Source organism: Microcaecilia unicolor, chromosome 1, assembly GCF_901765095.1.
Source record: "Microcaecilia unicolor chromosome 1, aMicUni1.1, whole genome shotgun sequence".
Classification (NCBI taxonomy): domain Eukaryota; kingdom Metazoa; phylum Chordata; class Amphibia; order Gymnophiona; family Siphonopidae; genus Microcaecilia; species Microcaecilia unicolor.
Window position 1 is genome coordinate 277,449,946 of NC_044031.1, and position 22,063 is coordinate 277,472,008.

Consider the following 22,063-nt stretch of genomic DNA (forward strand, 5'->3'; position numbering starts at 1 on the left):
AATTAGCATCTTACAGTCAGGATATCCTGTCAATAAAGAAATACATAGCATCTGTTTGCATTTTCTTTGAAGATGCAGTTGGTCTGTTGTCCAAATGTTTTGGATCATTATATCTCTTCTATTCATCTTTACAGCTTTTCTCACACAAGAATATATTTGTCAGAACCTTTGATTCATTTATCTTAGTATATCCCTTTATTCTTATTTTTATTCTAATTCTAAGAAGAGGAGACAAGAGTTAATTACTTTCCTATAGAGGTGATATGTTTCAAGCCTCTGACAGCCCAGGTAATTCTTATTCTAAAGACAAGAGTTAAAGCTGCTTCCCTTTAGAGGTGTTACATTTCTCTCTGCCAGCTCAGACCCTGTGTTTGTCATAACATAGATTTTCTTATGTTCAAAGAGATGCGTAATAGAACTATTGCTGTTGACTCCAGAGATCTGTCTGTCAGGGAGATATAGTGTTTGATCTTATTGTTCTAGGAGGGAAAGAAGTCTTCTGCAAGGTGTTGTGTTATGTCCTCTTATAGTTACAACAAAAAAAGGGTCTTTGAAGTGGCCTTACCTCAAAGGACATGGGAAAGAACTCTGTCTCCTGAATTCCCTGAGGCCTGACCATATTCAGTGGTAGAGATCGTGGGCAATCAGGTTCAATTACCTGACTTGGCAAGAGGAGGGGTAAAGAGTAAATTGCTATTCCAGCAAGCTTTTCCCATGATTAGAAAGAGAGAAACCTCCATTTCTCTCTGTCCAAAAATATGAGGAATTAATTCTGTATATTAAATAATTGGAGGCCTTCCGCCTCCTCCAACAGAGGCCAGTGAGGAGTAGGTTGCAGTAGTCAAGGCGAGAGGTAATGAGAGAGTGGATGAGAGTACAGGTGGTGTGCTCAGAGAGGAAAGGGTGAATTTTGCTGCTGATATAGAGAAAGAAGCGACAGGTCTTGGCTGTCTGCTGGATATGCGCAGAGAAGGAGAGGGAGGAGTCGAAGATGACTCAGAGGTTGCGGGCGGATGTGACGGGGAGGATGAGGGTGTTATCGACTGAAATAGAGAGTGGAGGGAGAGAAGTGGGTTTGGGTGGAAAGACAATGAGTTCGGTCTTGGCCATGTTCAGTTTCAGGTGGCGGTTGGACATCGAGGCAGCAATGTCGGATAAGCAGGCTGATACTTTGGCCTGGGTTTCAGCAGTGATGTCAGGTGTGGAGAGATAAAGCTGGGTGTCGTCAGCATAAAGTTGATATTGGAAACCATGAGATGAGATCAGCGAGCCCAGGGAAGAGGTGTAGATTGAGAAAAATAGGGGTCCAAGGACAGATCCCTGAGGAACACCAATAGAGAGCGGGATGGGGGTAGATGAAGATCCATGAGAATGTACTCTGAAGGTATGGTGGGAGAGATAAGAGGAGAACCAGGAGAGGACAGAGCCCTGGAATCCTAATGAGGATAGTGCGGCAAGGAGTAGATTATGATTGACAATGTCAAAAGCGGGGGGTAGGTCGAGGAGGATGAGGATGGAGCAGTGACCTTTGGATTTGGCAAGGAACAGGTCATTACAGACTTTAGTGAGTGCCATTTCTGTCAAGTGTAGAAGTCAAAAACCGGATTGCAGCGGATCGAGGATGGCATGAGAGGAGAGAAAATCAAGGCAGCGGCTGTGAACGGCGCGTTCAAGTATCTCTTGGAGAGGAAGGGTAGGAGGGAGATGGGGCGGTAGTTGGAAGGACAGGTAGGATCTAGTGATGGTTTTTTGAGGAGTGGTGCGACTACAGCATGCTTGAAGGTGTCAGGGACAGTTGCAGTGGAGAGAGAGAGAGGTTGAGGATATGGGGGGGGGGGGGGGGTGACAGTAGGAGAGATGGTGTTTATCTCAGATCAGTGGGTCTTGGACCTGATCAGAGAAGGCTACAGAATAGAATTCAATGCCCCGATAAGAGACGTGTTTGTGGAGTCCAGATGCGGTTCTGCCGCCAAACGGGTGGCGGTAGAGGAGACCTTGCAAGGCTTGATTCACATAGGGGCGGTTCCCCCATGCCTCCTGCCGAATGCGGCTCTGGCTGTTACTCCATTTACTTTGTGGTGCCGTGAAAAGGAGGGTCTTTTTGGCCTATCCTAGACTTAAAAGAAGTAAACAAGTTTCTGAACATGCGGCATTTTCACATGGAAACTCTGCACTCTGTCATACAGCCAGGAGAGTTTCTCACGTCTCTGGACCTGAAAGAAGCTTACTTGCACACACCAATTTGGCCCCCGCACCAGAGGTTTCTGCGTTTTGAGGTGATGGGAAAACATTTCCAGTTTCGGGCCTTGCCTTTTGGCCTCGCCACAGCTCCCCAAACCTTTTCCAAGATAATGGTGGTAGTAGCTGCTTTTCTCAGGCGAGAGGGTATCCGGGTTCACCCGTACTTAGACTGGCTCATCAGAGCAGACTCTGCAGAAGACAGTCATCAGGTTACAGCCAGAGTGGTCTCAGTACTGCAATCTCTGGGCTGGGTCGTCAATATAGCCAAAAGTCACCTGACCCCACCCCCTCAATCTCTAGAATATTTGGGGATCCGGTTTGACACAGCCTCGGGGATGGTCTTCCTACCTGAGCAAAGGCGGTGCAAGCTTCAGAACCAGGTCCGTCTGCTCCTGAGGATGCCTCGCCCGCGAGCTTGGGACATAGTCCAGCTGTTGGGGTCGATGACAGCCACTTTGGAAGTGGTGCCTTGGGCGAGAGCGCACCTGAGACCTCTGCAGTGTTCCCTGCTTCAACGATGGTCTCCAATATCTCAGGATTATCAATGCAGACTCACGTGGCTCCCTGTGGCCTGGCTCAGTATGGAGTGGTGGCTTTCAGACAGCATGCTGTGGCGAGGAATGCCACTAGCGCTCCCCGATTGGTGCCTGGTGGTAACAGATGCCAGCCTGAAGGGCTGGGGTGCACATTGCCAGGGAAGGCATGCCCAGGGTCTTTGGACACCTGAGGAGTCGGAGTGGTCCATCAATCGCTTGGAGTTGAAAGCGACTTTCCAGGCGCTTCTGGCCTTTCATTTGACCCTGGAAGGATTGGCTGTCAGAGTTCTGTCGGACAACACGACAGCAGTGGCCTACGTAAATCGCCAAGGAGGCACTCAGTGCATAGCACTAGCAGCGCAGGCTGCGCAGATTTGCCACTGGGCCGAGCTTCATCTGCAGTTTCTGCCAGCAGCTCATATTGCAGGTCAGAGCAACGTGCAAGCCGATTATCTGAGCAGGAATCAAATCGACCCAGCAGAGTGGGAACTAGCAGATGAAGTATTCCTGCAGATATGTGCCAAATGGGGAAAGCCCGTAATGGATCTTATGGCATCAAGCACAAATGCCAAAGTCCCGTGCTTCTACAGCAGACGGAGAGATCCTCGCTTGGCAGGGTTGGATGCTTTTGCTCAACCCTGGCCTCAGTGCCTCCTGTATGTGTTCCTTCCGTGGCCCTTAATAGGGCGAGTACTCCTGCGGATTCAGCACCACCAAGGAGAGGTGGTTCTCATTGGCCCAGGAGGCCGTGGTACACGGACCTCCGGTGGATGCTGGTAGAGGATCCCCTGCCGTTAACTCTGGTACCAAACCTGTTGTCACAGGGCCCGGTGACCATGGAGGATGCCTGCCGCTTTGGTCTTACGGCATGGCAATTGAGAAGGCGCAATTGAGAGACAAGGGATATTCCAGTAAAGTCATTTCCACTCTCCTGCAGGCCCGCAAGTGTTCTGCTTCTGTGGCATATGCCAGGATTTGGTGCCAATTTGAGGCTTGGTTTGCTTCTAAAAGCGATCACACCCATGCGGGCTTCTGTCTTGCCGATACTTGACTTTTTGCAGGATGGTTTACAAAAAGGCTTGGCCTATAATTCCCTGCGTGTTCAAGTGGCAGCCTTAGCATGTTTTCGAGGGAAGGTCGCTGGCCTCTCTCTGGCTGTTTGCCCGGATGTGACACGGTTTCTTAGAGGCGTGCTTCGGCTCTGTCCTCCTGTGCGGGCCCCATGTCCGGCCTGGAACCTGGGGTTAGTTTTAAAGGCCCTCCAGTGTTCGCCCTTCGAGCCGCTTAGGCGAGCTTCGGAAAAGGATGTGACCTTAAAGACGGTCTTTTTGGTGGCCGTGACATCGGCGAGACGGGTATCTGAGCTCCAGGCGCTGTCCTGTCGAGACCCATTTCTGCAATTCGAGTCCCGAGTAATGGTACGTACGGTGCCTTTCTTCATGCCTAAGGTGGTTTCAGCGCTTCACCTAAACCAGCCTATTTTCCTGCCCTCCTTTTCTAAAGAGTTTCCAGAGGCCTATGGGCAGTTGCACCTTCTGGATGTGTGAAGGGCTCTGTTGCAATATCTGCAATACTTGGGCTTCGAAGCTCTCTTTTGCCCGACTTTACAGGCTGGATGTGGCTGTCAGGAGAGACGCGCATTTTGGAGCACAAGTGCTGGCGCGTGGTATGGCTTGTTCCCACCCTATCTAGGGATTGCTTTGATACATCCCACTTGTAATGGATTCATTTGCTTGATGACAAGGAAGGGAAAATTAGGTTCTTACCTTGGTAATTTTCTTTCCTTTAGTCATAGCAGATGAATCCATGAGCCCTCCCTCAGTAGTGATTTATACGATTCATGTTACTTTTATGTTCAGTTTTTCCTGTAGATATGTTTCCTCATTGGGAGAAGTTGGAAAACAGTCTTCAGGATTTCTGTTCAGTTACAGGAGGATGAGTTTATTCCCTCCTTTGACTTATAGCTCCAGTTTAGGGGCGTTCATCCGCTGTGAGGAAATTTCATGTTGTTATGCTTTGCGGTGTAACACTGCTTTGGAAGCTTCATATACTGAAGAGGCAGATGGAGCTATCGGGCCATGAGGCACTATGGTTTTTCAGTGCTCTCTATTTCCCCCTGCTGGTTGATGGACACAACCCACTCGTAATGGATTCATCTGCTATGACTAAAGGAAAGAAAATTACCAAGGTAAGAACCTAATTTTCCCATCTCCTTTTTTGGAATTGCTTCAAAATCTTGATTTTATCGCTAGTTAGGAAGGGTCTCCTTTTGCCCTGTGGGCCAGAGAGGGGTGCAGATATTTTATCAGGATTTATTTATGTGGGACAGTTCATCACTTTGGGGCAGGGCAGTTGTCCTTTCATGGAGAAATAGTTTTACTCTTATTTGCAGCTTGGGCACTACGTTCTTTCCCTGCAAAGAGCATCTGGCACAGGATGTGCTTCACTGCCTTGGATAAAGTCTTTTTGCATCTACCTGCTAGCCAAAACAAACTTTCTCTATTTTGTATAAATTAGGTAAGGAATGTAGGCCTTCCCCCCCCCCCTTTTTTTTTTTTTACAGTGCTAGCAGCGAACTGGAGTTACACGTCTGGGGACAGAGGTCTTCACACGAGCTATCTAGATGCTTTAGCTTAGCTGTGTGGGTAACCCCAAATGGAGGCCTGCTGGAGATTCAGTATAAAATTTTACACAACGCATATGTTACTAGAAGCAAAGGGAAAGCCATGGGTCTCTGGGAATCTGATGATTGTACCAGATGTGGGCAGGGGTTCCCTAACGCACAGCTTCTTGGAATGCAGTTCTTCAGAAACTTTGGTCGGGGGTTATTGCATTGCTGGAGACTGTATTAGACACTGCCCTCGAGTGGTCATATGGAGGTCTGCTTAAGGGGTCAGATGCAGATCTCTTGCGGCAAGGTCTTACCAATTACCAGTTTAAGTTTGCTCTATTGGGGTTAATTTTAGCCAGGAGGGCAATCATAAGACATTGGGCTGATACGTCAGTCCCGTCTCTGGGGCAGTGGTATAGTAATCTGAAGCAGATGGCTGATTGGGAGAGCCGTCGAGTGTCTGCTGAGAATATGGGAATCTTTGGAGGCATTGTGTGAAGCTGCTACTCACCACACCCAATGACTCTGAATTTGACTCTGCCTCAGCTTCTTAGTTTTCTTTCTTTTCTTTTTAATTTGTTAATGTCCAGGGGTGTTTGGTTCCATAAATAAAAATAACAAGTGGCTCGGCTAGGTCTGAGAGCATAGTTTAGACTTATTATATATTTTTTGTATAGTTTCTTTATACATGCTGTATACTTTTTACTCCTTGCATTCATTGTAATGGTGCAGTTATGCCTCTGATTTATTCCGTGTTGCTTGTGAATAAAAAAAGATTTAAAAAAAGGCTGGCTGATCTGTGCAAAACCAGACAGCTCTATACTAAACACCTTATTTCAATGATTGGACTCCCAAGCACCTCGGAGGATGCTGCTTGGGAGTCCATGCGGATGACTATTCAGGTGCTGGAACTACTAGGGTTCATAATAAATTACCCCAAGTACCATCTCACTCCGGTTCAGAAATTGGAATTCCTTGGAGCTTTGCTCAACACAAGAACGGATCGAGCCTATCTTCTCGAGACCCGGGCAGGCAACCTTCTGTCCCTAGTGTCCAAGGTTTGAGCGTCTCAGCAAGTCACAGCTCGGCAGATGTTGAGACTCTTGGGGCACATGGATGGCCTTCATGTTACGCCCATGGCACGTCTGCACGTGAGATCTGCTCAGTGGACCCTAGCTTCTCAGTGGCATCAAGCTACGGGGAACCTAGAAGATGTCATCCATGTGTCCTCCAACTTTACACATTCTCTTCAGTAGTGGATGATTCGATCCAATTTGACAATGAGACGCCCATTCCAAATTCCTCAGCCACAGAAAGTGCTGATGATGGATGCATCTCTCCTGTGTTGGGGGGCTCATATAGATGGGCTTCACACTCAGGAAGCCTGGTCTCCCCCCCCCCCCCCCCCCCCAGGAAACAGATCTTCAGATCAATCTCCTGGAGCTCCAAGCGATCTAGAACACGCTAAAGGCTTTCAGAGATTGACTAGCCAGCCAAATTATCTTAATTCAGACAAATCAGGTTGTGATGTACTACATCAACAAGTAGGGGGGCACCGGATCTCACCCTCTGTGTCGGGAAACTATCTGGATGTGGCTTTGGGTGTGCCATCACGGCAGGTATCTCCAAGTCACTTATCTGGCAGGTGTAAGCAACAATTTGTCCAACAGGCTGAGCAGGGTAATGCATCCTCACGAGTGGTTGCTAAATATGGGCGTAGCCTGCGAGATCTTAGGAGCGTGGGGCACCCCCTTGGTGGATCTCTTTGCCACTCAACTAAACCACAAGGTCCCTCAGTTCTGTTCCAGACTTCAGGGCCACAGTGGTCTAGCGTCTGATGCCTTTCTCCTACATTGGGGAAGAGGCGTTCTGTATGCGCATCCTCCCTTACCTCTGGTGGGGAAAACTTTGCTGAAACTCAAGCAAGACCACGGAATTATGATTGTGCCTTATTGGCTGTGCCAGATTTGGTTCCTTCTTCTTCTGGAGTTGTCCTCCAAAGAACTGTGGAGATTGGAGTGTTTTCTGGCCCTCATCATTCAGAACGAGGGGTTGCTTCTACATTCCAACTTCCAGTTTCTGGCTCTTATGGCTTGGATGTTGAGAGCCTAGAATTCACTTCCTTAGGTCTTTTGGGGGGTGTCTCCCGGGTCTTGCTGGCTTCCAGGAAAGGTACCACTAAGGAGGTGGTCTTTTAAATGGAGGAGGTTTGCCATCTGCTGTGACAGCAAGGCCATAGATCCCCTTTCTTGTCCCACACAGACCCTGCTTGAATACCTTCTACACTTATCAGAGTCTGGTCTGAAGACCAACTCCGTAAGGGTTCACCGAAGTGCAATTAGTGCTTATCAATGTGTAGAAGATAAGCTTATCTCTGGACAGCCTTTAATTGTTCACTTCATGAGAGGTTTGCTCTTGTCAAAGCCCCCAGTCAGACCGCCGTCAGTGTCATGGGATCTCAACGTCGTTCTCACCCAGCTAATGAAAACTTCTTTTGAGCCACTGAATTCCTGCCATCTGAAGTACTTGACCTGGAAGGTCATTTTCTTGATGGCTGTTACTTTAGCTAATAGGGTCAGTGAGCTTCAAGCCTTAGTAGTAGGTGCACATTATACTAAGTTTTATCACAACAGAGTAGTCCTCCGCACGCACCCTATGTTCCTGCCGAAGGTGGTATCTGAGTTCCATCTGAGCCAGTCGATTGTCTTGCCAACATTTTTTTCCCCTGTCTTCATGCCCACCCTGGCAAAAGCAGCTTGCACACCTTGGACTTCAAGAGACTGTTGGCCTTTTACATGGAGCAGACAAAGCCCTTCAGACAGTCCACTCAGTTGTTTTTTGCTTTTGATCCCAACAGGAGGGGAGTCACCATCTGTAAACACACCATTTCCATTTGGTTAGCAGATTGCATTTCCTTCACATATGCCCAAGCTGGACTTTAGAGGGCTATGTCATGGCTTATGTCAGAGCCATGCCTGCGTCGGTGGCTCACTTAGCCTCCTTTGAAGAGATTTGCAAAGCTGCGACGTGGTCTTCAGTCCACACATTCACATCTCATTACTGCCTTGAGCAGGACACCCGACTGGGTTTGGGCATTTGGTGTTGCAGAACTTGTTTGCGGTATAGAATCCAACTCTACCCCCCATAGGCCAGTTTTATTCTGTTTCAGGCTGCAGTCTGTTAGTTTGTATATAGTTTCAGGTTAATCTGTGTTATGTCCTCACCGTTACGAGGCCCAGTTGACCAACGTTTGTTTTGAGTGAGCCTGGATGCTAGGGATATCCCACTGGTGGTGATTATTCAGCCTTCTTGTCCTCAGAGAAAGTGAAGATACTTACCTGTAGCAGGTATTCTCCGAGGACAGCAGGCTGATAATCCTCACAAGCCCGTCCACATCCCCTTGAAGTTGTTGTCTCTCTTCTCTCTCTCCTTGACTGAACTGAGGAGTGCGGCTGTGTGGCGGGCTGGAAAGCACTCTGCGCATGTACAGTCAACTAGCAAAGTTTTTGCTATTTGAAATGCTGGTTCCCGGGCCAGCGCGCATCGCTGACCCACTTGTGAGGATTATCAGCCTGCTGTCCTCAGAGAATACCTGCTACAGGTAAGTATCTTTGCTAAAATTGTTTCCTCATATTGCCAAGTTGCATTGGCTCCCTGTTGAGAGAATTGTTTAAGGTAGCTTGTTTGCTCTTTCAAGTTTTGCATGGATTTACATCTGAATTGTTTTAATATGATACCACTTATCGGTTGCTCTGTCCGTTTGCTTACTTGATTTTTGTCTGCATTTTTATAAGAGCCTCTCTTCAGAAAATCCGTTGTTTTTTTTTTTCTGTGTTAGGGGTTACATGTATAGTAAATGATGGCAGATAAAGACCTGTACGGTCCATCTACTATGCTCAACAAGATAAACTCATACATGGTATGCAATACTTACTGTGTATACCAGAGTTTGATTTGTCCTTGCCATTCTCAGGGCACAGATTGTAGAAGTCTGCCCAGCACTGTTCTTGTACTAAAATTTCTGAAGTTAACGTTGAAGCCCCTTAAAATTTATACTCGAGCCCATCCAGATCAGGGCACAGACGGTAGAAGAAGTCCAGCACTGGTTTTGCTTCTCAATTACCGGTGTTGCCACCCAATCTCCGCTAAGATTCCGTGGATCCATTCTTTCTAAACAAGATTCCTTTGTATTTATCTCATGCATGTTTGAATTCCACTACCGTTTTCATCTCTGCCACCTCCCGCAGGAGGGCATTCCAAAATTTCCTTATGGAACACCTTTCCTCTTTTTTTTTTTTTTTTATTAGGACAGAATATAGCTAGTTTTAGAAGGTTAAAAACTTTCCTGTTTCATAAGTTAAAGTAGGTTTTAACTGACTTTTGAATTGTATTTCCTGTAAATTTTGTACTCTGCATTGAGCCCTGGAAAGGGGAGATTGGCAGTACATAAGATTTGATTTGACTAGATGGCAATTTAAAGTAAAATTTAAAGCAGAACTTGTTGCTCATAAAAGTTTATTTTTTTAAATAGTTGCATTCAGTTTTTAAGGAATCTGCCTCTTGTGGGGCAGTGCTGCTGCTTATAGCCAGTAGTTCTGTCCTGAACAAGAGCATCGGATATCTCTAGGAGCAAAGCTAGTGTCCAAAGTACTTTTTCTATCACACTTACATATTGTCTTGCACCTGCTTTTGCTTTCCTATATAGTCTTGAGTTTTGCTCCAGAATTGTTACATTTGCTTATTATGTTTAATCTTGTTACCAGGCTGCAATTCTTATGTTCTGGTGATTTTCACATACCTTAAGCAGTCATTGAGGTGGTGTTGTAGGTAGAGGCTTGCTGAAGAGAACAAATTGTCCTTGTGAAAAGTTTAACTTTTAAACCTTTTTTTTCATTAAAAAAAAAAAAAAAAACCCCAACCCACAAACTTTTGGTTTAATTGCTGCTGCTTAACAGAATGCTATATCTAACACAGCTTAATGGTATAGTATGTGCACAAAGTGTTTACTGAGAGTAACATAGTAGATGATAAAAGGTAAAAACCTGTACAGTCCTTCCAGTCTGCCCTACAAACTCACTACTGAAGCTGTTATAGAAGCCCCATCCAACCTCAATCGGGGAACAGGCGATAGAAGTCTTTCCCTGTACGGTCCATCCAGTCAGCCCTACAAATTCACTAAAACTGTCAGAAGGCCCCTCTCAATTTGGGAACAGACCATAGAAGTCTTTCCCAACTTGCCTATCTGTCCAGCCTAATGTCGTCCACATTGTACCAGTTAGCCTTAATGGCTACCATTCAGCAATCAAGTTAAACTGTTAAATTTGGCAGTTACCTGCAAACAACTATACTTCCTTTGTATTAAGAATCCACATGACCTGAAATGCACAGGAGTTATACTACTGTAAAACAAATGTTAATTTGCTTGTATATTAAGTAGGTCATTCTGTACTGGCATGATGGGTGCATAGTTTTTTGCAGCTACCTTGATCTATCTTTTAAACGTCTTAACTGCTTTTCAACAGGGGCATACAAAGGTAGCTGAAATTAGTGGAGAAATTGTATCTTGTCAGTTGCACACTATTTCTTTTGCTACAGAGATGTAGTGCAGTTTTGCTTTAATAAAAAAACTGCTTAAGAATTCAACTCGGAAGCATGTTGAGTGTTGGCAAAATAACATCCATTTTATCTCTGTTGTCCAGTATGAAACCAATTAGATGCAGGCATTTCTGAGGTGCGTGCCAATATACATGTGAAGTTATGAATAGACTGGAGAAGTAATAGCAAATTACTAGCTGTTAGACTGATTATGATGTGATATTGAGGTATTTTGGCTACATGACTCAAACTGCATTGGTAACCAAAATCTCACTTTTTCTATCTTCCAACTGCACTAGAAAACAAAGGCTGTGTTACAGTGGTATATATGGATTTGTTTAAAGATTAGCTTAGCAGTTAGCACTTCTAATTAATGTTCAATGTTTTCATCTTGGAATACAGTTCAAATATTTCTGCATTCACAATTTCAGTACTGGCTACTAATACTGTGTTTCTACTCTCTTCTCTCTAGGTCTTCAGCATTAAAACACCATGGCTCAGAGAGATGCTGAAAAGTATCTTTTTGTAGACAAAAATGTCCTCAACAACCCCCTAGCTCAGGCTGATTGGGCAGCAAAGAAGCTAGTATGGGTCCCCTCAGAATCACATGGCTTCCAGGCAGCCAGTTTGAAGGAGGAAGTTGGAGAAGAGGCTATTGTGGAGCTGTCGGAGAATGGGAAGAAGATTAAAGTGAACAAAGATGATATCCAGAAAATGAATCCTCCCAAATTCTCTAAAGTTGAGGACATGGCAGAATTGACATGCCTGAATGAAGCCTCTGTTCTGCATAACTTGAAAGAAAGATACTACTCAGGACTTATATATGTGAGTAAACTGTTAAGTCTATTGCTTATGAAGCAGACCCTCAACTAGGTGTTTGATAGTGAACCTCTACTTCTGATGAGCACTTTTGCCTATTCAAATTTGCATATGACTTGACTAATATAAAGGTGGAGCAGCAGCAATTTTCTAGAATCCAGAATGTCTAAAGTCTTGTTCAAGAGAATTACAATTAAAATAAGCTGAAGTAGAAGGACATAGCTTAACTCTGTAGCAGAAAGTTGCCCTTCCCCCAACACACATGCCTGTCCAGTTCGTATACAATCATAGAAAAGTAAAACTGGCTTTTCCTTAGCGTCCCTCCGGACTGGTCCAGGATTGGACTGATGGGTTGTGCACGCCTTCCAGCAGGTGAAGACTGAGAAACTTATGACTCTAGAGAGCCAATAAGAGCCCTGGCCATGTGACCCTAGCCTCAGTATTCTCTCTCTAGCAGGTGGTGGAGGTGAGCCCATTAGTCCCTCTCTCTCTCTTTAGTTTAAAAAAAAAAAAAAAATCCCTTCTGTACCTGGGGAATCTAGTTGTAGAGGCTAGGTAGATAGAGGAGTCTTGTCTTCTCCAGTCTCTGGGGTGCTAAACTCGGGGGGGGGGGGGGGGTCCCCTTCCCTTCCCTTCCCATCCCATCCCATCCCATCCCATCCCATCTCCCATCTCCCTTTGCTGTGCAGGGAAGGGCTAACCCTTTCGGAGGAAAGGTGTTTAGCCTTTGGGAGAGGCAGCCACTTTTCTTTTTGTTCCTCTATTTAAAAAAAAACAAACCTTTCCTCTCCCTGAGGCACGAACGAGCAAGCAGCTCTGTTGTGCTTTATTTAGGATTTATTTACCGCCTTGTATTTGTTTCTTGTTCCTTCAGTTCCTCCCACCTCTCAGCTGCTGTTTAAAAAAAAAAAAAAAAATTACCTTAGGCTCGAACGAGCAAGCTGCTCCGTTGTGAGTTAAAAAAAAAAAAAAAAAGCTTTCCTTGTCATCAAGCAGATGCAGCCATTACAGATGGGTTGTGTCCATCAACCAGCAGAGGGAGATAGAGAGCACACTTTTTTCAGTGCCTCATCCAGCTTGCTCCACTGCCTCTCTTCAGTATTCTCTATCTCCCCTAGCAGAGTGGCTGCAGCTTCTTCGAGCTCCATCTAAAATCTGCCTGGAAGTTGCTCCTGTGCTTTTGCCAGTTGTTAGCAGGGGTGTTGGAGGCTATAGCAGCTTCACTTTAAAGGCACATAGGTTCGCCCTTTCCCTGCCTTACCCATACCTCCATGGATGTGGACACATTGCTTAGCTTTCCCTGTCCTTCCCCACCAACAGTGGATGCAGACACATAGGTTCGCCCTTTCCCTGCCTTTCCCACTCACCTGAGCCTCACAGCGTTAAAAAAAAAAAAAAAAAAAAAAAGCGCTTAGACGCTGGAACAGAGGTTTTTCCTTGCCTTTTTCTGTGGGAACTTGAGCTGTGATACTCGGTCCAGTGAGGTAAGAGTGTTTTCTGACTCCTCTGGGGTGGGCCCGCGATCGGAGCGATTTTGGCGCGAACCGCCATTTTGAATTTTACCACCGTTTTCGGCGATGGCTGCGGAGACTCTAAAGCGCTGTTCCAAGTGTGGCAAGCGCAGATCAGCAGCAGGGCTCTGTAAATCGTGCTGTATAGACGTTAGAGCCGGCCCAAGCATGGCGAGCGACGATTCTTCGCGCTCTGAGCTGGCAGCGGGCGCCATTTTGAATTTACCACATGGCGCGACCTCCGCTGAGACGGAGAGCCCTGAGCTCGGGGGGAGGCCTCGGAGTGAGGCTGATATGGGAGCTACTAGCCCCGGCAGAGATCCGGGTGCCCAGGGTGAGTTTTTCTCCCCTGATTTTGTCTTATTAATGCATAAAGCATACATGCTTAAAAGAGCTCTCCCACAAGCCCGGCATGGGCCTCTTCTAATGCCCCCCCCCCCCCCCCCCCCCCCCCCCCGGTGGATTCTAGCCTGGGTATGCCCTCTGATAATTGGCAGAATATGAAGTGCAGAAGGGCTCATTCCCCTTCAGAGAGTGCTGCACCTCCATTCCCCCGTCCCCCATGGTCGGGCTGCGAGGATTCGGAGGACTCTGGCAGGCCTTCATGGTCTGAGGAGCCAGAGTCTGGTGCAGAAGTGACCCAGGATAGTGCTGGGCAGACTTATACGGTCTGTGCCCTGAAAAAGACAGGTACAAATCAAGGTGTAAGGTATACACAAAAAGTGGAACGTAGGAGTTATCTTGTTGGGCAGACTGGATGGACCGTGCAGGTCTTTTTCTGCCATCATCTAATATGTTACTATGATCTGGACGATCCCTCTGCGGTGAGGATTTTCCACCATGATGAGCTGCCAGCGCTTATTTCTGATGCCCTGCAGGCTCTCTATTGAGGACCCTGCCAGTGGCACAGCCTCCTCTGTGAATCCTAGGATAGCTAGTACCAAAAAGCCTGCTCAAGCCATTCCTTTGCAGGACTCCATCCAAGAGCTTATTTCGGCTCAATGGGCTGACCCCGAGGGACCTTTGAGAGTTTCCAGGGCTATGGGGCAATTATACCCTCTGAGTGAGGAGCATATGGCTCGCTTTGCTATGCCTAAAGTGGATGCCCTAGTCACAGCTGTGACAAAGAGAACTCCCCTCCCTGTTGAAGGAGGTGTTGCCCTGAAGGATATTCAAGACCGTAAACTGGAATCAGCACTTAAACGGTCATTTGAAATTGCAGGTCTCACTATTTGGGCGTCTGCATGCAGTTGTTATGCTGCTAGAGCCTGCCTGGATTGGTTGCAACAGGCAGTGGAACAGCCCGGTGATGGAGCAGAGCCCTTTTCAGATGTGGCTCCGCGGATGGAGTCGGCCTTGTCCTTTCTTGCTGACGCCCTTTATGATCTTTTTCTGCCGTCACCTACTATGTTACTATGTTATATTGTCAGAGCTTCGGCTAAACACATGGCAGTAGCAGTGGTGGCTCGCCGTCTTCTTTGGCTACGGCATTGGGCGGCGGACATGGCCTCTAAGCAAAGGTTGGTGAAGTTGCCCTTTCAAGGCCTTCTCCTGTTTGGTGAGGAGTTGGAGAAAATTGTGAAGGGCCTGGGTGAGGCTAAACCTCAGCGCTTGCCCGAAGATTGGCCTCGGCCTTCCTCTAAGGGTGCGGCGGCCCACTCCTCTTACAGACCTCGCTTTCGTGAAGCTCGAAGGTACCGCCCGGGGCGTTCTGCTGGGTTCACTTCTCGTGTCCGTTTTCAGCAGAGGAACTCCTTTCGCTCGGACAAACGTTCCACAGCCACTGGCTCAAGGCCTGGAGTTCAGGGGCGACCCTCTCAATAATGGTGCGCCGGCCCTCTCCTCGAGTCCTGTCATCGGAGGACGTCTTTCCCTCTTTGCCGAGGAGTGGGCCAACATTTCCTCAGATCAGTGGGTCTTGGACCTGATCAGAGACTGTTACAGAATAGAATTCGACGCCCCTGTAAGAGACGTGTTTGTGGAGTCCCGATGCGGTTCTGCCACCAAACAGGCGGCGGTAGAGGAGACTTTACAAGGTCTGATTCAGATAGGGGCCGTGTCCCCGGTACCTCCCGCCGAACACGGCTGCGGCTGCTACTCCATCTACTTTGTGGTGCCGCGAAAAGGAAGGTCTTTTCGCCCTATTCTGGACTTAAAAGAATTAAACAAGTCCCTGAGAGTGCGGCATTTTCACATGGAAACCCTGCGCTCCGTGATTGCGGCGGTACAGCCAGGAGAGTTTCTCACGTCTCTGGACCTGAAAGAAGCTTACTTGCACATTCCAATTTGGCCCCCGCACCAGAAGTTTCGGAGGTTTGTGGTGATGGAAAAGCATTTCCAGTTCCAGGCCTTGCCTTTTGGCCTCGCCACAGCTCCCCGCACCTTTTCGAAGGTTATGGTGGTAGTAGCTGCCTTTCTAAGGCGAGAGGGTATTCAGGTTCACCCGTACCTGGACGACTGGCTCATTCGAGCAAACTCTGCTGCAGAGAGTCAGCATGTAACAGCCAGAGTGGTCTCAGTACTTCAATCTCTGGGCTGGGTCGTCAATTTGGCCAAAAGTCACCGGACCCCTCGCAGTCTCTAGAATATTTGGGGGCCAGGTTCGACACAGCCTCGGGGTATGTGTACCTTCCCAAGCAAGGCGGTGCAAGCTTCAGAATCAGGTCCGTCTGCTCCTGAGGATGCCCCACCCGCGAGCTTGGGACATTGTCCAGCTGCTTGGATCGATAACTGCCACCATGGAACTGGTGCCCTTGGCGAGAGTGCACCTGAGACCTCTACAGTAGGCTCTACTCCAAAGATGGTCTCCAGTATCTCAGGATTACCAGTGCAGACTCTCTTGGCTCCCTGCAGCCCGACTCAGCATAGAGTGGTGGCTCTCAGACAGCATGCTGCGGCGAGGAAATCCGCTGGCGCTCCCCGATTGGTGCCTAGTGGTGACAGATGCCAGTCTGAAAGGCTGGGGCGCACATTACAAGGGGAAGCATGCCCAGGGTCTATGGACACCCGAGGAGTCGGAGTGGTCCATCAACCGCCTAGAGTTGAAAGCGGTGTTTCAGGCGCTTCTGGCCTTTCAAGTGACCCTGGAAGGATTGGCTGTCAGAGTGATGATGGACAACACGACAGCAGTGGCCTACATAAATCGACAAGGCGGCACTCAGTGCAGAGCTCTAGCCGCGCAGGCCGAACAAATTTGCCACTGGGCCGAGCTGCATCTACAGTTTCTGTCGGCAGCTCACATTACAGGTCAGAGCAACATGCAAGCCGATTATCTAAGCAGGCATCAGATCAATCCAGCGGAGTGGGAACTTGCAGACGAAGTATTCCTGCAGATATGTGCCAAGTGGGGCAAGCCCGTGATGGATCTAATGACGACAAGCTCCAATGCCAAAGTCCCGTGCTGCTTCAGCAGACGGAAAGATCCTCGCGCGGCGGGGTTGGATGCCTTGGCTCAACCCTGGCCTACTGTATGTGTTCCCTCCGTGGCCCTTGATAGGGCGAGTGCTCCTGCGGATTCGGCTGCATCCGGGAGAAGTGGTTCTCGTCGCCCCGGATTGGCCCAAGAGGCCTTGGTATGCGGACCTCCGAAGGAATGGATCCTCAGAAGCTTAGCTGAAATTGGGTGGCGGAGCAGGTGGGGGGAAGAGGGGTTGGTGGTTGGGAGGCTAGGATAGGGGAGGGCAGACTTACATGATCTGTACCAGAGCCGGTGATGGGAGGCGGGACTGGTGGTTGGGAGGCGGGAAATACTGCTGGGCAGACTTATACGGTCTGTGCCCTGAAAAGGACAGGTACAAATTCAAAGTAAGGTATACACATATGAGTTTGTCTTGGGCAGACTGGAGGGACCATGCAGGTCTTTTTCTGCCGACATCTACTATGTTACTATGTAGATGCTTGTAGAGAATCCCCTTTAGTTACCTCTGGTTCCCAACCTGTTGTCACAGGGTCCGGTGACCATGGAGGACACCGGCCGATTTGGTCTTATGGCCTGGCGATTGAGAGGGCGCAATTGAGAGGCAGAGGCTATTCCAATAAAGTAATTACCACTCTCCTGCAAGCCTGCAAGCGTTCCACTTCCGTGGCTTATGCCAGGATTTGGCGCCAGTTTGAAGTCTGGTGTGCTTCCAGAGAGATCACACCCCTGCGGGCTCCTGTCTCGCCGATTCTGGACTTTTTGCAGGATGGTGTACAAAAAGGCTTGACCTAAAATTCCCTGCGGGTGCAAGTGGCAGCATTGGCCTCCCTGTGTGGCAAGGTTGAAGGCGTGTCTTTAGCTGCTCATCCGGATGTGGCACAGTTTCTTAGAGGGGTGCTTCGGCTCCGTCCTCCCGTGCGTGCACCTTGTCCAGCTTGGAACCTGGGGCTAGTGCTGAAGGTCCTTCAGGGTGCTCCCTTTGAACCGCATCGGCGTGCTTCAGAGAAAGATTTGACTCTGAAGGCCATCTTGTTAGTGGCCATTACTTCAGCGAGACGGGTGTCACGAGTTCCAGGCGCTGTCCTGTAGAGACCCTTTTCTGCAGTTTTCAGAGTCAGGGGTCACGGTTCGGACCGTGCCTTCCTTATTGCCTAAGGTGGTTTCAGCGTTTCACCTAAACCAACCTATTTTCTTGCCCTCCTTTGTCGAGGAGGAGTTTCTAGAATCTTTTGGGCAATTGCACCTGTTGGACGTGCGCAGGACTCTGCTGCAGTATCTGCGAGTTACTAACTCTTTTTCAGGACCTCTGATCAACTGTTTGTTTTGCTATCAGGTCCACTATTGTCCGCTGGCTTAAAGAATCTATCTTTTCAGCTTATTTGCTTGCCGGCCGGCCTCCGCCTGATGCCTTTAAGGCGCATTCCACTAGAGGAATTTCCTCTTCTTGGGCTGAAACTGGAGCACTCTCTCTCCAAGAGATTTGTAGTGCAGCAACATGGGCTTCTAAGGTCTCTTTTGCCCGACATTACAGGCTGGATGTGGCTGCCAGGAGGGACGCACATTTTGGAGCGCAAGTGCTGGCGCGTGGTGTGGGTTGCTCCCACCCTATCTAGGGATTGCTTTGATACATCCCATCTGTAGTGGCTGCATCTGCTTGATGACAAGGAAGGGAAAATTAGGTTCTTACTGTGATAATTTTCTTTCCTTTAGTCATAGCAGATGCAGCCATGATCCCTCCCTGTCTGATGCTATCTGCTGTAAATCTATTTCTGGTTCTGTTCGTGTTTCCTGGAGAATCCGTCCTTGGGAGAAAGTCGGAAAACAGTCTTCAGGATTCTTGTTCAGGTAAAGGAGGATGACTTAATTCCCTCTAGTTTCATGTTTTGGAGGATGTGTTTATTCCCTCCGGGTAAGTCTCAGTGGAGGATGAGTTAATGCCCTCCGGGAGGATGTTTCATTCCCTCCATTCTGAGTTAATGCCCTTTGTTTTAGGGCCATCGTTTGCTGTGAGGAAAGCTTATGTTATTCCCATTGCGGTTTGCCATACTGCTTTGGAAGCTTCAAATACTGAAGAGAGGCAGTGGAGCAAGCTGGTATGAGGCACTGAAAAAAGTGTGCTTTATATCTCACTCTGCTGGTTGATGGACACAACCCATCTGTAATGGCTGCATCTGCTATGACTAAAGGAAAGAAAATTATCACGGTAAGAACCTAATTTCCCTTATGCTTATAAATACAGTAATTTTAAGTGTACAGCGTTCTCTATTTTGTTTTCCAACATCTTTAGTTCACTTTGTAGGAATGCCTTGTTGGTTATTTTGCGCTGTTAATGGAAAGTCAGATTTCAATTATATACATTTTTCCTTTCAAATTTTTATGTACATAGTTTCCTTTCTGATTTTTGAAACATCTTTTTCCTGCAGACATACTCAGGCTTATTTTGTGTGGTCATCAATCCCTACAAGAATTTACCTATTTACTCTGAAGAGATTGTGGATATGTACAAAGGCAAAAAGAGACATGAGATGCCACCTCACATCTATGCAATCACAGACACTGCCTACAGAAGCATGATGCAAGGTGAGCATTAAGTGTATCAATGGGATTACTGTGACAACTGGCTACAGATGCAATGTGAATTAAATATTATAAGATAATAGCTAAAGAGGGGAGATGGTGCATAGCTAAACATGCTGTCCTGTGCTGATGCTGCAGGGTGGCTCAGGTTCAAGTTGATCCCCTGTCTTGTTTCATGCAGTTTGCTGAGAACATTTTACTAGATTCTTTGCAGCTTTTGTGAAACATTACTCTACCAGCTTATTCTCTTGCCAGTCTGCAGTGTGATCTTAAAGGTGGTAGTATTGGTCATATGATGCTCTAAAACAAGATTCTTTTCCACTTGCAACTATTGGTAGGTTGCAGCAGTGGCTTGTCTTGACAGAATTAATCTGTAGTGCTTGAACTTGCACCAAAACTACAGTGGTGGCATTTTATAGATTCTTGGACATACTATACTTGTGTATGCTTCAAATTTTAACATCTACTTACAAATAGTGGCCAATAAAATTGTTTTTTTACATTGGCTGTTTAGGGAATGTGTTCAGAATTTATTACTAACTTGCAAAGTGTTAACCCCCCCCCCCCCCCCCCCCAAAAAAAAAAAAAAAAATAAATAAATAATAATCTAACCTGTGTGAACAGAAGCTGACCAAATTTAGCTTTGTTTTAGCCCCCTTGCCTTCCTTAAATTGTTGGTGGTCTAGTAATGCTGTCTAGGAAGAAGTGATCCTTAGTTGTTCCTGGCCCTACAGAACCTCTAGATCACCAGCAATGGTAAGATAGGGCAGAGGGGTGGGGACTGTTTTGACTGAATCCCAAGGTCACCTTCTAGCAAGCAGTTGTATAAGTCATTTATTGCATTCATCCCAAAGTAATCTGTTGGTGTTCTCCCCAGAACTTGCCAGCCAGTTGGCATGGAGCATCTGAGTGAGGGTGAAGGGAGCACTGTGCAGTGTTAAAAGTAAGCTGCAAGGCTGTGGAGTTGGTATGCCAAACCTTCAACTCTGTCTCCTCATATCTGACACTGACTCCTTCTCCTAATATGTGTAGCAAATCAGAGAAATTGCCTTGTCATCAAGCAGATGAATCCATTACGAGTGGGTTGTGTCCATCAACCAGCAGGGGGAGATAGAGAGCACTGAAAAACCATAGTGCCTCATGGCCAGCTAGCTCCATCTGCCTCTTCAGTATTCTCTATCTCCCCAGCAGTGTGGTTGCAGCTTGTTCAAGCTCCTTCAGAAAATCTGCTTGGGGTGGCTCCTGTGCTTTTGCCAGTTGTAGCAGGGGTGTTGTGGCTGATGGTGCCCACTTTAAAGGCAAATAGGTTAGCCCTGTCCCTGTCTTTGCCCACGCTGTGGATGCAGGCACATAGGTTCGCCCTTTCCCTGCCTTTCCCACGCTACTGATCCTCCGGAGTTGGAAATTTGGCTCTTTCGCTGTTGCCTCAATCTTTCCTCACAGCGTATTAAAAAAAAAAAAAAAAAGTTGCATCGCGCTTTGGCTCTGTGATCCCAGAAAAGAGGTTTTCGTCTGATTGTGCAGCATGACCGGAGCTCGGAGACTCGGTCTGGTGAGGTAAGAGCATTTTGTAGCTCCTCTGGGGAGGGCCCGCGTTCGGAACGATTTTGGCGCGAATCCACCATTTTGAATTTCTGCCGCTTTTGGCGATGGCTGCTGAGAAAGTAAAGCACTGTTCCGTTTGTGGCAAGTGCAAATCTGCAGCGGGGCTCTGTAAGGCGTGCTTTTCAGACGGTAGAGCCGGCCTGAGCATGACGAGCGATGTTCCTTCCCGCTCAGTGGAGCTGGCAGCGGGCGCCATTTTGGAACAGCATGGCGCAACTCCCGCTGAGGCGGAGGGGTTTGAGCTTGGAGGGGCGCCTCGTGTGGAGGCTAATAAAAGAGCTGTTTCCCCGGACTGTAACCGGGAGGCCAGGGTGAGCCATTTTCCCCTGAATTTGTTTTATTGCTGCATAATACATACATGTTGAAAAGAGCTCTTCCGCAGGGGTCCCCTGCGGCACTGCTTTCTGTATCCCCTCCAGTGGAGTCTGGCCTTGGATTACCATCAGGCGCGTTTTCCCCTGACAGATGGCCGCAAGACAAGCGCAGTAGGGTGGATTCCCCTTCAGAGAGTGGCGCGCCCCCCCCCCCCCCAGTGGTCGGGATGTGAGGACTCTGAGGGGTCTGGCAGGCCTTCGTGGTCTGGAGAGCCAGAAGAAGGTACAGGATTGCCACCGGATCCAGATAATCCTTCCGCGGTGAGGATTTTCCACTGCGATGAGCTGCCAGCGCTTATTACTGATGCCTTGCAGGTACTCTCTATAGAAGACCCTGGGAGTACTGAGACCTCCTCCGGTAATCTGAGGATGGCAAGTACTAAGAAGCCTGCTTGAGCCTTTCGTTTGCATGACTCCATCCAAGAGCTTATCATGGCTCAATGGGCTGACCCCGAGGGGCCTTTGAAAGTCGCCAGGGCTATGGGGCAATTATACCCTCTAAGTGAGGAGCATTTGGCGCGCCTGGCAGTGCCTAAAGTGGATGCCCTGGTCACGGCTGTGACAAAGAAAACGACCCTGCCAGTGGAAGGAGGAGTTGCCCTGAAGGACATGCGGGACCGTCGCCTGGAGGCAGCTATGAAACGATCCTTTGAAATTTCAGGCCTATCCTTACGGGCGTCTGCATGCAGCTGCTACGCTGCCCGAGCCTGCCTTGCTTGGTTACAACAGGCAGTGGAACAGCCCGGAGATGGAGCGGAGCCCCTTAAGGAGGTGGC

The 22,063-nt window shown here is 48.0% G+C and overlaps 1 protein-coding gene across 1 annotated transcript in view; it reads left to right on the forward strand.

Moving 5' to 3' along the window:
- Nucleotides 1-22,063, forward strand: part of MYH9 (myosin heavy chain 9) — a 390,958-nt gene that overhangs the window by 41,128 nt on the left and 327,767 nt on the right. The window contains 2 exon segments of the mRNA XM_030206870.1: nt 11,456-11,808; nt 19,155-19,311. Coding sequence (XP_030062730.1) covers nt 11,476-11,808; nt 19,155-19,311 — 490 coding nt within the window. The 5' untranslated portion in view covers nt 11,456-11,475.